The 15068-nt window shown below is 34.7% G+C and overlaps 1 protein-coding gene across 2 annotated transcripts in view; it reads right to left on the bottom strand.

Moving 5' to 3' along the window:
* Window positions 1-1053: 1053 nt before the first annotated feature.
* LOC149776930 (sodium/potassium-transporting ATPase subunit beta-2-like) overlaps window positions 1054-15068 on the bottom strand; it is a 48344-nt gene continuing 34329 nt past the window's right edge. For both annotated transcript variants that reach the window (XM_089942672.1, XM_089942670.1), the window contains 2 exons: window positions 13087-13188; window positions 1054-1402 (listed from right to left, as the gene is read on the bottom strand). In XM_089942672.1, the coding sequence (XP_089798798.1) occupies window positions 1163-1402; window positions 13087-13188 (342 nt within the window). In that variant the 3' untranslated portion in view covers window positions 1054-1162. The remainder of the gene's footprint in view (window positions 1403-13086; window positions 13189-15068) is intronic.

Here is a 15068-nt window from a genome sequence, read left to right as displayed (position 1 = left end):
TCCAGTTCCATATTAAAATGACCTAATATTGAAATCCTATTTATTCTAATAGTTATCCAGTTCCATATTAAAAATGACCTAATATTGATATCCTATTTATTCAAATAATTATCCAGTTCCATATTAAAAATGACCTAATATTGATATCCTGTTTATTCTAATTGTTATCCAGTTCCATATTAAAAATGACCTAATACTGATATCCTATTTATTCTAATTGTTATCCAGTTCCATATTAAAAATGACCTAATATTGATATCCTATTTATTCTAATTGTTATCCAGTTCCATATTAAAAATGACCTAATACTGATATCCTATTTATTCTAATTGTTATCCAGTTCCATATTAAAAATGACCTAATACTGATATCCTATTTATTCTAATAATTAGCGAGTTTCATATTAAAAATGACCTAATATTGATATCCTATTTATTCTAATAATTATCCAGTTCCAGATTAAAAATGACCTAATATTCATATCCTATTTATTCAAACAATTACAAGACTACTATTAGAATCTAGAGAAGAGTGAGTATTCTGAAGGAACCTTAAGGATTAACATTGGCTGGAATAAACACACAACTAACAAAATTATCAGTGAATTGTTACATGGGAAAAAACCAACATACACCGATCTGAATATAGTTTTACTCTTACTACCAGCAATTCCATGGTTCATTTGAAAATTAATGTTTATAAATGCTCTGTTGAAACCATTTTTAACAGTTGTTCTTGCTAATGTATCATATTAAGTTTATACACCTTAACTTGTAAGACAAACTTCCACAAAACTTTGGAAAATGTCACCAAAATACATGTTCCAAGAAAAAAACAAAGTACAATGCATCTACTCCAAGAAAAACAGAAAATATTTACTTCTAGTGAGAAATGATGGTGTAAAATCATCAGACGTAGGAATGAAAATGATGTCAAGTGCATGCATGTAATACTCATAAAGTATTCAATATCAAAATGAGGCTTCACAACACAAATAATCATATTTTAATAGTATACCACAAGGGTATTCTTAGAGATCAAACAAATGACAACTTAGGTCTTTTATGTTTATTCTGGTGTAGTCTCAAAGCAAAATATAAAATGCACAGAAAAGAAAAAGGATTGGTACAATGTAATATTATATTCAAGCAAAACTCTATAATTAATCAACCAGCACTTCAAAATGTACCTGACCAGCTTTCTCATGGGTATCATGATAAATATTCCTTGCATAGATTTTGCAGGTTACCATAATGATAACACCAGTTACAGGTCCATCGAATCTGACAAAGATGAGGGGCGAACGGTAGCCTTGCTGGTTACGGAAGGGGAAATACTTGACATGGAAACCATGCGGTGGGTAGTATGCGATCGGTCCAATATTGTCCTTATCTGCAGGATTCTAGAGTAGATACAAGAACAAATCGCCTTAGTATAGAAATAAAGACAAGAGGCCCAAGTGGGCACAAAATCACTTACATGGCTGACACCTGTCTAACAGCCACATAAAAAGGTAGCAGGCCAAGAAATCTTGGTACTAGGATGCCTTCTGTATACATTTACTCTAAAGTTACTGTGTATGCTATGTTATAAAAAGAACTGTTTCAAGTTGCATTTTGTTTGTCTTATCCCTGCATCCATATTAGCACCATCTGTCCTATACTGAAAATATTTTGTGATATTTTGTGATAGCATTTTTATGAATCAAGGTAACAAAAATGTGAACACAACAATTTAAGTAAAATCAACAAGTAACTTATTTTTCTAAGTTATAAAGTGTAAATTTAAGAAGCACTTTATTGTGAATTGAATCCCATATAATCCTAAATTCAAATGTATAGAATGTTCCAAATGAACTCCAATAGTATTGAATATCCTGCTGTATCACACTGATTTAATCAAGAATGCCTGAGTTCTCAATAGTCCCCAAATAATGTATTAATCCAGTCAATGAGCACTTTAGTAATTCCAATGAATGATTTAAACAATTCCTCTTGAATTATATCGGAACATAAATGCAAGCTCTGATCATAGATTCCCAAAGATTGAATGAACACATTTTTTTTAACAAAGTCTCTATACTTAAGCAGTTGAATGTTATGGAATTCCCTAGATGTGAGTCATTTCTAACTGGAAAATTCATCAAATTGTAAACAAGATTTTTTCTAGAATATTCTGAACTTAAATACTATGAAAATATGTTTGCCATTATCTTAAAGTACAATCTACAATCATGTACAGAAGTTATGCACAGAATACAGATATATTTAAGATGCTTGTTGTCAATCTATTGACCAGAACAAATAATTTAAATGTTTTTTGACTTAAGAAATTTAGCTTTATTCAATTGCAGATGGGCATCATTTATATAAAAATTACAACTCTCTCATGTCAGGATATTTCTGCATAATTTGGTCAAAATTCGAAACACTGGTTTTCTAAAAGATGTTGCTTAACACATTAACCCCTAGCAACAAGTTAATGTGGCAGGAGGTAGAAGCCTACTGCCGAGCTCTGTAGCATCATGGTCATGCATGATACACCAAAGTGGGTGGTATTATAGAAAGGTAGACAGATGTAGCTCTACAATGATACCAAATAATCTGGAATATCTAGTGCACTATAAAATACAGATAAAAAAAACTCATTTTTTGGACACGACTTTTTCTACCTAAATTTCGCCCGTGGTTGGAATCCAATTTTGTGTTTGGATTTTAGACTTTCTGGTCTCAGATCTAATGCAAACCGGTATGAACTGCAAACAGACAGATGAACCTTTGCAAAAAGTAGGATAAGATGGGCATTTGGTATATAGAGTGGTCTCCATACAAAAAAAAAAAAAAAAAAACTCCAACTTTAACTCTTCTGCTCATGCTTAAGTCAAATAGCCGATGAAAAACAATGTTTCTAACACAACTAGGTGGTATGTTATTGAAAGATCACTGGGGATTTGGTGTTTTCAGATCTATTCAGAAATAGCTTTCAAAATGTGTTTCCTACTCGATTTTCAGGTGAATATGACAAAAACCTCCAAGGGTTAATGTGTTAAAAGCCTTTATTTTCTTTGGAATGGCAGCCATACTGGATGGAATATTTACTTCATTTGCATACCAGAAGAAGTTCATGCAATGATGCCTTCCATTATATTTGACTGAATTCTGAAAAGCAGTTTTTTTCGAAGATGTAGTTTAAAACTTGTCTATTTTAGTAATGACAGTGATTCTGATGGCAAATCAGGATCAATGCATAGCTGCCGACCTTCCAGGCTCACAATTAGTGAAAATACGGATAAAAAGTCGTGAATTTGGATATGAATTCGTGAAAAATACCATGACAATAACTCCATCCACTCTGACCACCCCATCCACTCCGACCGTCAATACTACACTATATCAAGTTCGCAAAATAAAAACAAAACACTACATATATACACAGAGATAGTTATTTATCAAGACATGATACTCTGGCAGACTTGAACTTCCTCAACTGCTTGATCATAAATTTGTTTTCTAAACAGTTCTGACCTCTTGCCTGATGGTTGATCTTGGGGACTAAAATTGCTGACAAATTTTTTGCAGCTAAGGAGGCCCTAAAGTCTGTCTTATTTTTCCTCACCATAGAAAATACTCTTTCGCTGTCACTTTTGCTGTGAGGAATGCACAGGATCTGCAGCATTTTTGGTTCTTTCACAGGACGATTTGGAAGCGATTTTCGAGTCCAGGAATATTTGTCAGAACAAATGTTTAGCATGGTCTCCAGCTGATAAAGGTAGATTGTGTTCGACAAGAAAACTCACAGATAATGCTTCAGCGTTGGTAGCCTGCAGATCTTCCACCAATGGTTTAAAATATTCCAGAGCTGAAATCTGCGAATTCTTAATTTTCCCAACTTCTACATGTTTTTTTGCAACCGACATTCTTCCTCACATCGTCTCTGTGATGGCACACTGAGTGCAAAAAGCATGAATGAATATCAATGTTTAACGACAGAATGCACGACCAAGTTTTGATATATTCCAAATTAAACTTCACTTTTTGAGTAATACATTTCTTTTTTCTTGATGGTGAAGACATTTTCAACATCTTACATGCGATGCTGAACAGTAACTCAAATCGGTGTTTTGACGCATGTGCGGAGCAAATTTCCGGTTAGGCCCCAGTTTCTCTCAAAACCATTTGTAAAACTACTCTTATACATATAGATTAAAATAAGCTAAAATGCTTGCTACCAGGCCAACTGTACTAATTGGCTGTAGATCTACTAATATCATGACCAGCAGTACCGGACCATTTCGGCAACTGTGAATATCATGACTAGCGCTTAACGGGAAATCTGTTATTTTATTAAAGATTTAAAATAACTGAAGACTGGAAAATTCGTGAATTTTTGGCTTACAGCGTGAATCCGTGAATTTCTGAAAAAGTCGTGAAATTCACACCAAATTCGTGAGGGTTGGCAGCTATGTCAATGGTAAAACAAGAGAACTTTTAAGAAACTGATGCTCTGCTTTGTGATAAAAATTTCCTTTCGTAAAACTGAAGATAAAAATAATTCTTCTTTTTAGCTGTCAAGTGTTGAAATACCATCTCTGATATTTTTGAGTGATAAAACCTTCAAATTGTCCAGCAGCTCTCATAATGGATGCACGATTGGCCCAATTTTCATTTAAGACAAGTCTGACACCATTAGAAAACTTCTGGAGAAAATCTTACTTTAAAATGACTATCCCTTCTGCTCAATTAATGACAAGATTTTCAATATGTTCAGCGTGACTGCTATGTTGAGGTCAGATCAACAGAATTATTTTTCAGGAAAAACTAATTTATCAAAATTGTTCTGGTGAAACCTGATGCTGACATGACTTTCCATTTAGGTGTAGCAGTAACAAGAGTTTCAAGGTGATTGCCATAGTGACCATATTGTCTGCTAGATTGGCACCAATTAATAATAATAATAATAATAATAATAATAATAATGCTTTATTTATAGAGGGTGACTCATTAGTCAAGGACTATTCTCCCTAGAGGCCCTCTTAAGGAGAGTATAACAATGCACATTATATGAAGATAGCATAATTAGTGTTTATTTTAACATGTTTAGTATTAAAATAATTCCATTATCTATTAGAAACACATACATGCTCATGATATCTTTTCTTAAATACTCTAACATTTTCAGCAGATTTTACATGTAGTGGAAGCTTATTCCACAGAACTGTACCAGAGTACTGAAAACTCCTGCTCTGTTCTTGGTTTTGGTATTAGAAGGTTTCCATGTGATATTGATCTCAACTGGTATTGTGTTGAAAAAGGCCTGAATAAGTCTTGAAGATACTCTGGTGCAGTTCCATGTAGACATTTATATAAAAGAACTGTCTTGTGAAAATCTATCCTGTCATATATTGTGAACCATTTGAGTTCTGTAAATAATGCTTTTGAGGGATGATCAACAGATGCATCTAAAATTACATGTGCTGCTCGTTTCTGAAGTTTATCAATCCTGTCAAGCTCAGATTTAGCACAGTTTCCCCATACATTAGAACAATAATCCATTGTTGGAAGAATATATGACTTGTAGTATAGATTGCGATTTTCCATAGGTAAATATTTCTTGATTCTGCTGAGAAGAGAAATTTTGGATGACAGTGTTTTACAAAGCTTATCAATATGGTCATTCCATAATAAATTATTATCTACAGACACACCTACAAGCCTTTCATGTTTAACATTTTCTAATGGATGATTATTTATTGCAAGAGATAGTTTTGGGTTCCCTGACTTGTGTAGCTTTTGTGATGTCCCCAAAATCATACATTTTGTTTTACCTTTATTAATTACCATCCTATTTTGTTGTGCCCAGTTTTGGACTCTGATAAGGTCTGAGTTTAATCTCATTTGGATAACTTCAGTATCAGAACTAGATGTATACAAAGTTGCATCATCTGCAAACAAATCTGTGTTTGTGGATTCATTATTTAATGGTAGATCATTGATATAGAAAAGGAAGAGGAGAGGGCTCAAAACTGAGCCTTGAGGGACCCTTGAATGAATAGTGCGAGTTTGAGAGCTAATATTGCCAATGCTTACTTGTTGAGACCTTTGGTTTAGGTATGATCTAAACCAGTTTAAAGCAGGATTGTCAAACCAGTAACAGTTCAGCTTTTGAAGCAGAATTTCATGATCAACAAGATCAAAGGCTTTCTTGAAGTCAAGGAAAACAATCCCAGTCATATGTCCATTATCCATTTCTTTCAGCCAAAGATCAATTAATTTGGTAAGTTCTGTTTGGCACGAGTGGTACTTTCTAAATCCTGATTGAGCTTTATGAAATAGAGAGTATGTTTCAAAAAATTTATAGACCTGAATGGCTACATGCTTTTCAAATAGTTTTGACAATACAGGTAGAATTGATATTGGTCTGTAATTTCCTGGATCCTCCTTTTCTCCTTTCTTAAAGATTGGTGTAACCTTTGCACATTTCAATGTTTGTGGAAAATTACCACTCATTATACTTAAATTTATGATATGCGTTAGTGACTTTGTTATTACTGGTGCAGCAATTTTAAGAATTCATGGACCAATACCATCCAACCCAGAGGATTTATTAATATTAACCTTAATTAGCATATCAAAAACATCAGCTTCACTAACATTAGCTATTGAAAAATAATTATCATCAGGAATTTTAGCTCTTATAAATGATAGAAGAGCATCAAGTTCAATTGGGATGTTAGTCTGGTTCTGAATACTCTTACTGGAGATGCTTATGAAGAAATTGTTGAACATTTCCACAGTGTCTTGTACAGATGTTGCTATATCATCATTTTGCTTAAGTCTAGGGGGAAGACAACTGTTCTTGCGTGGGTTCAGCTCTTTTAGATGCTTCCACAATGTTTTGGTACTCTTACTTTCATTAATAGCCTGTTTATAGTAGTTCTCTTTTGCCTTATCTATCAGGTGCTTAGTTTTATTTCTCCACTTTCTATAGCTTTTCATGTCTTTTTTCTTGTGGAAATTATCTCTTAGGTGCCTAGCCTCATTGATCTCAGGGGTAATCCACTTGGGTGTAATTTGGTGTTTAACCCTTTTTGTTTTAACTGGGGCATGCTTGTCTAAGGCTGCATTGAACATCTGGTACCATTTGTCCAAGGCAGTGTTGACATCAGCTATAGTGCAGACTGATTGGAAGGGTTTGCAAACTAAATCATCTAAGAACATTTCCTCATCAAACTGTTTGAAGTCCCTGTATTGTATTTCAATGTGTTGGCCATTTTTAGATGATTGCGGAACATGTCTAGTTATACAGACCGGGTAGTGGTCACTCAGTGCTCAATTGATAATTACCAATTATCATAAAAAGTCATTTGGTGAAAATCCAATGTTGATATTACTTTCATTTGGGAAGCATAGTGTTAAGGTCTTAAAGACGGCCATTGTGTTGGCTACATTGAATATCAGATCAGCTCAGTTTTTATTCAAAATCAACTAATCACCGTAAGATATGACTTTCCATATGGGAGTAGTGGCAACAAGAAGATTTTAAATATGGCTGCTGTGGTGGCCATACCGAATTTCAAATCTGCACCATATTTCTTTAGGACAAACTAGACATAAGAAGTATTCTAGCAAAAAGCCCCACACTGATGTGACCATCTATTCAGGTGGAGTAGCAAAATGGTTTTCAAAGTGGCTGATGTTGTCCTCCTCAATGGATGTCTGGGCTACACCATTTCATTTAGTACCAAGAAGACATCATAAAAAAACTTCAGGTGAAAATACCATGCTGGAAAAACTTTCTGTTTAGGAGGAATAATGTCATTCATTTTTGATTCAGTTAAGGAAGCAAACAAACCCAGCAATACTAAATTTAAGAACTCTTGGTTGACAGTCGGACTTTGTGAAGCACAGCTGCAATGAGACAGCTTTTTATTCTTTACACATACTGCAAACAGTATACTGACATGAATTCATTCCAAAGAACACGACAACTGCTGACATAACACCATCACCCAGCATGGGGACAATGCACTAATGCTGAGTGCAATCCCAAACATCACTAACATATTTAAACAATCATATATAGACTATATAACAAGAGTGGAAGGTACTTTTCTGCAATTTTGTTACAGATCACAATCAGCCATTTGATATAATGTTAAAGTTAATTTTCCAGCACTGTGCATTTAACACTCCCACAGTTGTTGTTGTGGGGTTTAATGCCATTTTTCAGCACACGATAGGCCATACATGGCGGCCAGTATTAATGGTGGAGGAAGAAACCAGGAAAACCTCGGAAGGAACCACCAACCCACAAGTAGGCTACTGGCAGGATTTCTCACATACCCACACTGGCCAAATCCGAGACTCGAACCCACGCAGACAGAGGTGAGATGGCAGTGATCCATAACAGAGAGCGCTTTAGACTACTTGGCCACTACAGGCCCCGTAGAAAGCAGAAAAAAGAATCTCAATAAAAGTTAGCTGATAACTTTTTCAGTCTGCCTGCAAAACAGTTTCTTTCACAGTAAGATCTGGTAATGATAAGGAAACTTGGGGCCAGTTTTCATCATTTGGGATTAAGTTAGTGAAGTCAAACCAAAATGCATCCTTGCTGAAAGCTTGTGGCAAGCTTGCGGTAAGCTTACGATAAGCTAGTTTGATGTTTATAAGCTAACATGGATGCTTGCGCAAGCTTGTACAAGCAAGTGCAGGCTTAGGCAAGATAGCTGGGTATAACCGCAAGCTTGCACAAGCTTTCACAAGCTTTCTTGTTTGCTTCAGAAATTAAAACTAGCTTGCACAAGCTTTCTTGCTTGCTTCATAAAGTAAAACTAGCTTGCGCAAGCTTACTTGTTTTCTTCAGAAAGTTAAATTAGCTTGCGCAAGCTTGTTTTCTTCAGAAAGTAAAACTAGCTTGCGCAAGCTTTCTTGTATGTTTCAGAAAGTAAATTTAAACTAGCTTGCAACAAGTTTCTTCATATATATATATATATATATATATATATATATATATATATATATATATATATCCATTGCTTGTGAAAGTTTGAGACCATGTATCCAAGTAGCATGCACCATCACCGTCACGCCCCTATGAAAACAAATTCATGACTTCATGTACAATCATGAACTGTTCATGAAAGTTCCTCAACTAAGTTCATGAACACTTCAAGAATTTTGATGAATCATGTACTTGAAGTTCATGAACACACTGATGAACTTTTATGAACTGTTATAATATCTTTTGAAGTTCCTGAAATGTCATGAGCTAATGGTTCATGAACAATTCAAGTACTTTGATGCAATACCAAGATATTTCTTTAAAAAATGTATATTAAACATCTATATCATTATATTCATAAAATGTTCATGAAAATTCATCATACAAATTTTTCACAATATTAGTGAAATTTAAATAAAGGTGAATATTTTTTTTCTTTTTTTAAATGATATGATACTGTATAAAATGTTCATACAGATCTTTAATTCAATACTTGTGTACTTAACCTGAGTATTTCTGGATTAATATGGGAAAATATTTTCTGGCCAGTATGAACAAAATGTATTTTGCTTTAAAAAGCTTTCAATGACTTTGTCCTAACATTTGTTTTTTTCTCCATTACTGCATATTCTATTGACTTAGTCACTGGTTGCCAATTTGCAGTAAAAACCGAAATATATTAACAATGATTATCCTGACTGGATGACTATGGAAGAAGACATGATATGATTGGTTAATGTACGCGCGAGATTTCAACAGTTAAGCTTCCTCAGAAACCAAAGATCATGCAGATGGTTAGGCAAAATCCTCGAACAAAAAACTGTGGACTCCGTGGAATGGACAGATGAGAATATTTTCAATATCATTTTTTTTAAGTAAGTCGAAGTGCAGAGAAGCGATTTTGAAGAATATGAAGGAAATGATTTGGTGAGAGCAAAATTAGGCTGAAAAGCGTACCAAGCCTGGATGACCAAAATTAGGGCGAGTATCTTTTTCTTGGTCATTTGTGATTATTTCAGTAGAAGTTATATGGATATTTTATTGGTTTATATATATCATCATATTATTTATAACCAAGTTAATGACACGATTTTGTTCAGACCTAATTTAAACTTGCTCATCGAAGTTTTGAAAATCACTAAACATCATCACCCCCACCCCCCAGTTCTCGATACCAGACGTGGTACGATATCAATAGGAACTGAGATGTTCGAGATCGTTTTCTTTTACATGACATCACTATTTCTATAATCTGATGCAATTTTGTAATTTTAAAAAAACAAACTCAACAAAATAGTTAATGCGTGAAACTGAACACAATACAGGTGCAAATAACGTGATGAAACTGGAAGCAGCTATAAGCAACATGCGGAGTCGGAGTGGATGCATTAGTGACATACTAAGGGCCTATACCACACAAGTCTGGCATTTTATCAATAAAAAATGGCGAAAATATTTGAAAGCATGAAATAACCGTTATCTGTAACATATATATATATATATATATATATATATATATATATATATATATACACACACACACACACACAGAGATATGGTTATTTAGTGTAATGATGTTGTAAAAAAAAATTGTCATATTTTACTGATTAAAACATCCGACTCCTGTGACTATACCTATGGCTAGACAGCTTCAATTAATATAAAACTAGTGACAAAATTCTGCAATAATATAAATGCTCAGTATTATGTGTAAGGGATTAAATCATTTTTGAGTTGGATCATATTATTCCAGTAAGTAAAGTGGGGTACAATGATAATGTGCTAAAAGCTAAAAACAATGTTGATCAGAGATTATCTGTAATTAACTAACTTTCCCTTTTTTTTTTTTCAGACCAGACAGCAGAAAAGTAAAATTATTAGAGGATGAAGTTTGTAGGTTAAGGAGGAAAATTTGAAAACTGGAGGATCCTATGGCCAAGATGGAAGAGACATTAAATTGTGACTGCTTCAACAATGTTAAAGATCCAAACAGTAATTGGATGGAACAGTTTAAGTTGCAGATGGAGACATCCAGTAGTGACAATGGACAGGATTTGATTAAATTATAGGCCCTGAACATCTTCACAAAAGAGTTATCAGACAGGTCAGTCTCTGGGAAAAAGATTGGTCAGGAGAAACTCCAGTTGAAAGACAGACCCCTGACAATGAAATATGCTTCAACAGTTGATTGCAGGCAACTGCCCCAATATCTCTTGAAAATTTGTCAAAGAAAAATTACAGAACATAAAAAAGTGTTGCTAAGGGTAAAAAAAAAGAATATCGCTTGTCAGTTTAAATTTATCTGAAATTAAATACAGTTTTTAAGATAATAATGTTGCATTTTATACTCTATTAACCACCCCCCCCCCACTAAGGTTATTGTATGATTCAGGATGAAATAGGTATTTGTGACTTGTCAGGTAATCATATATTTTTTTTATAGGCACTGTTCATGAAGTCATGAATCATTGAGAAACTTTGTTCATCATAGTTCATGAATATGTTCATGCACTTGTTCATGAATGATGATCCAATTTGTGGACTTTTATGAACTGTTCATGAATTCAGTTCATGAACAGTTCATGAATTCATTATTTCATGAACTGACTGTTTTCAGTCCATGCACATTCATGAATAATTCATGAACCTTTTGATGAACTTTCATGAATGGTTCTTGAACCAAGTTCATGAACAGTTCATGAATTATTCATGATCATTTCGTAGGGGTGTGACACTTGCAGCCAGAGGAACACATAAAACTTCTGCAGCCTTGGGTAAGCATGCAGTGAATGAATAAACTTAAACAATGGAATTAAACTTAATGTTTTGGTGGAACAGATTTGTTTTCCACTGCATTGCAACTATAAGATTACATTATTTAATCATTAAATATGCAGATTATTTTGTTGGAATGAAGTAAAACATATATTATGATAATATGGTCCACCAGGAGCAGTTGAGTCAAAAATGCATTTTTGGACAGGGGCCTTTGGACTCCCAGACCCCCCTTCACATTTTCAGGGTTTTTTTGGAAGGGGGGAAAAGACAATCATGTCTGATTTTTGAAAGCCCAGATGCTTGTAGCAAGAAATCTGTACAAGCTTGCAACAAGCTAGTAACAAGCTTGCACAAGCTAGTAACAAGCTTGCGCAAGCTAGTAACAAGCTTGTAACAAGCTTGCGCAAGCTACTAACAAGCTTGTGTAAGCAAGTAACAAGCTTGCGCAAGCTTGTGTATACTTATTGTACTAGGTAAATAAATAACAAGCTTGCGCAAGCTTGTGCATGCTTATAAAACTATCTTGTTAAATAAGCTTGCTGCAATGTTCCAAATACAAGCTTGCTGCAAGCTTTATAAATTAGCTTGTGGCAAGCTTGCTGCAAGCTTTAAAACAAGCTTGCAATTTTGGTTTGGGAGAGAAGAATGTCAATGATGGCCCTCTCAACTTTTACCAAACTTTGCTTTTTGCTGTTGCTGAGTTTAAGACCAAAGAGTCATAATACTTTAAGGACTATTCAAGGACTTTTTACAATTTTCAAAAGTGACATCTAATGCAACATTTTTAAATACCTATGCTAACCATGTTACAATCAAGTGCTTCAGTTTTATTCTACTTAAGCTACACTATGTTCCTAGAGTAATAGAAAAAATATTTAATGCAGAGATATCAAAAGGAAATGATTACTATTTATTAAAAGACAGAATCTTTGCAGCAATAGCTATATCTCAGTACAGTACATACAGGGGGGAAGAAAAACTAAAACAGACATATAGGTCAGAGAAAAATGAGATGGGTGTATAGAACACAGATGCCCCCGACAATCTGGTGCAACTGAAGGAAAAAGCTCCCAGTCAAATTGGGGACTTGACTCAGAAAAGATGAGAATTTATTCAGAAAAGATGAGAATCTAAGAGACCCAGGTTTCAGTCCATCAAGCCTTTTAACATTACTGACTGGAAATGAAAATTTGTGACTAACATGTCAGACATGACATAGCTGTATGGATGGGCATGGATTATAATTAAACGAGGCGTCCATAGATACTGCATGGGCATTCAATAACAATAATCAAGTATCAATAATACCTCTCCTTCACATTGGACAGTGATATGGTTTTCAGCCCAGTTGTCACGGATCTCATCTGGTACTGTGTCATTAGTGTAAAGTTCAGGAATCCAGTCGTAGACCTAAAATGAAAAAAGGTTGACTTGTATGAAGCATTATTCATCTTGCATCAAGGTTTTCAAGGAAACTGTGTTTATGTTATGAAAACCAAACGGCACCATTTTAGGGACTTCTTCACACATCAAATTTTAAATGAGAATGGTCTGGACTACCCCCACACCTCATGTATTTCATGATGGATATCGTTTAGGTTCTTGCATAGAATTCAGTCAAGAGTCCCAATCTGTGAACATAACAGCACTTTTTAGAGCCATGGAGAGTTCAAACAAAATTTTCTCACTTTTCTGAGAGTCAAGAACTTTCTCAATGGTGAGACACTCACTAATTAAATTGCCTTCCACCATCCCCTCCTAACCTATATCTCTGGAACAGCCATCATAAAATGCAATCAACTGGAAAATATATAGCTTGATTATGTGTATACAATTATACTATACAGAATTAAATTATTACCAATTTTCAAGGTTTTGAAAAGGAATAACATCTTTCTTGGCATTTAATTTGTGGAAAAGGGAAGGGGGTCTTGCTGTTAATTTCCTAGATAAGGTAATGAAGTCTTGCTGCTAAATTCATGGAAAGGGGTCTTATTGTTATGATAGTGGATAGTGTCTAACTTTTAAGTTTGTGGGTACAGGAAGAAGGCATCTGAGCATTAACATCATAGAGGTGAGTCAGGGGGCCATACTATTAAGTTTGCTGATGGGGAATGGGGAGCTTACTGTCAAAACTGGGGATGGGGAGAAGGGAAGCTTACTGTCAAAACTGAGGATGGATGAAGGGGTCTTACTGTTAAGTTCTTGGATCAAAGAATAGGATCTTACTCTTGACTTCATTGGTGGATATCGGACTGATAAGTTCTTTGCTTAAGGGAAAGGGGCTTTTATTGTCTTTTTTTATATAATTCATATGGATGGGGGAAAAAAAGAGACCCTAAAACTGTTGAGTCATGGATAGGGGAAGGGGAGTATTCTGTCAAGTTAGTGAATAGGGGAAGGGACCCTTCCTTTTAAGATCCTAGATATGGGAAAGAGAGTATATTATCAAAGTCAGTGGATGGTCGCAGGGGCTCTTTCTGTTAAATTCATTATTATGTGGATGTTACTATTAAGATCACAAATTGGTTGTTGTTGTTGTTGTAGGGCTTTGTGCCATTTTTCAGCACAAGATAGGCTATACATGGTAGCCAGTATGATTATTTCAAAGAACGGTATATGTCAGAATAACTTTTTTAACAAATCATTTGCTTCCTTCCAAACTTTAGTTGATTGGAAAAATGGTGAAATATATTATAAATTGCAGCATTAGGGCTTTAACTGGCATCAGACCAGATGGCTGATTGCAATATCACAGTATATTTGGTGCAGGATGAATCCGGGATGAATCACCAACCCATAGGAATCTACTGGCAAGCTTTTTCACATACAGTGGTTGAGCAGAGAGTCACACTCATGCTGACAGGTTACATGTGAAAGTGATATGCAAAGGTTAGCCCCTTCTATCAAGTGGCCACCCATGGCATCTCTCTTTTTTAGCCACAGTGGCCATATTTGCTGTTAGATTGGCATCAGCTGAATAAATATTTAATATATTCATGCCAGAATGCTTTCTGTCATATTCTGTTGAGGATGTTGATTTGTTGTTGTAAGGTTTAAATCAATGATAGCCATATTTGATGGGGAACAAATTTAAAGGACCTTCATGTCAGAATACTTTTTTTTCAGATTCGGTCAAATTTTATTGGTATTTTTTTATTACTATACAAATTCATTAATAGTTTTCCTTTTCTTGAATGCTAGTAATATGGCATCACTTGATGGTGTACTATCACGATCTGAACAAAACCAGGATGCTGTCAAGTTCAATACCATGCTAGTAAGCAGTA

This window comes from Sinohyriopsis cumingii, chromosome 18, assembly GCF_028554795.1.
Source record: "Sinohyriopsis cumingii isolate HCF-2022 chromosome 18, ASM2855479v2, whole genome shotgun sequence".
NCBI lineage: Eukaryota > Metazoa > Mollusca > Bivalvia > Unionida > Unionidae > Sinohyriopsis > Sinohyriopsis cumingii.
This window is presented reverse-complemented; position numbering and strand designations above follow the sequence as displayed.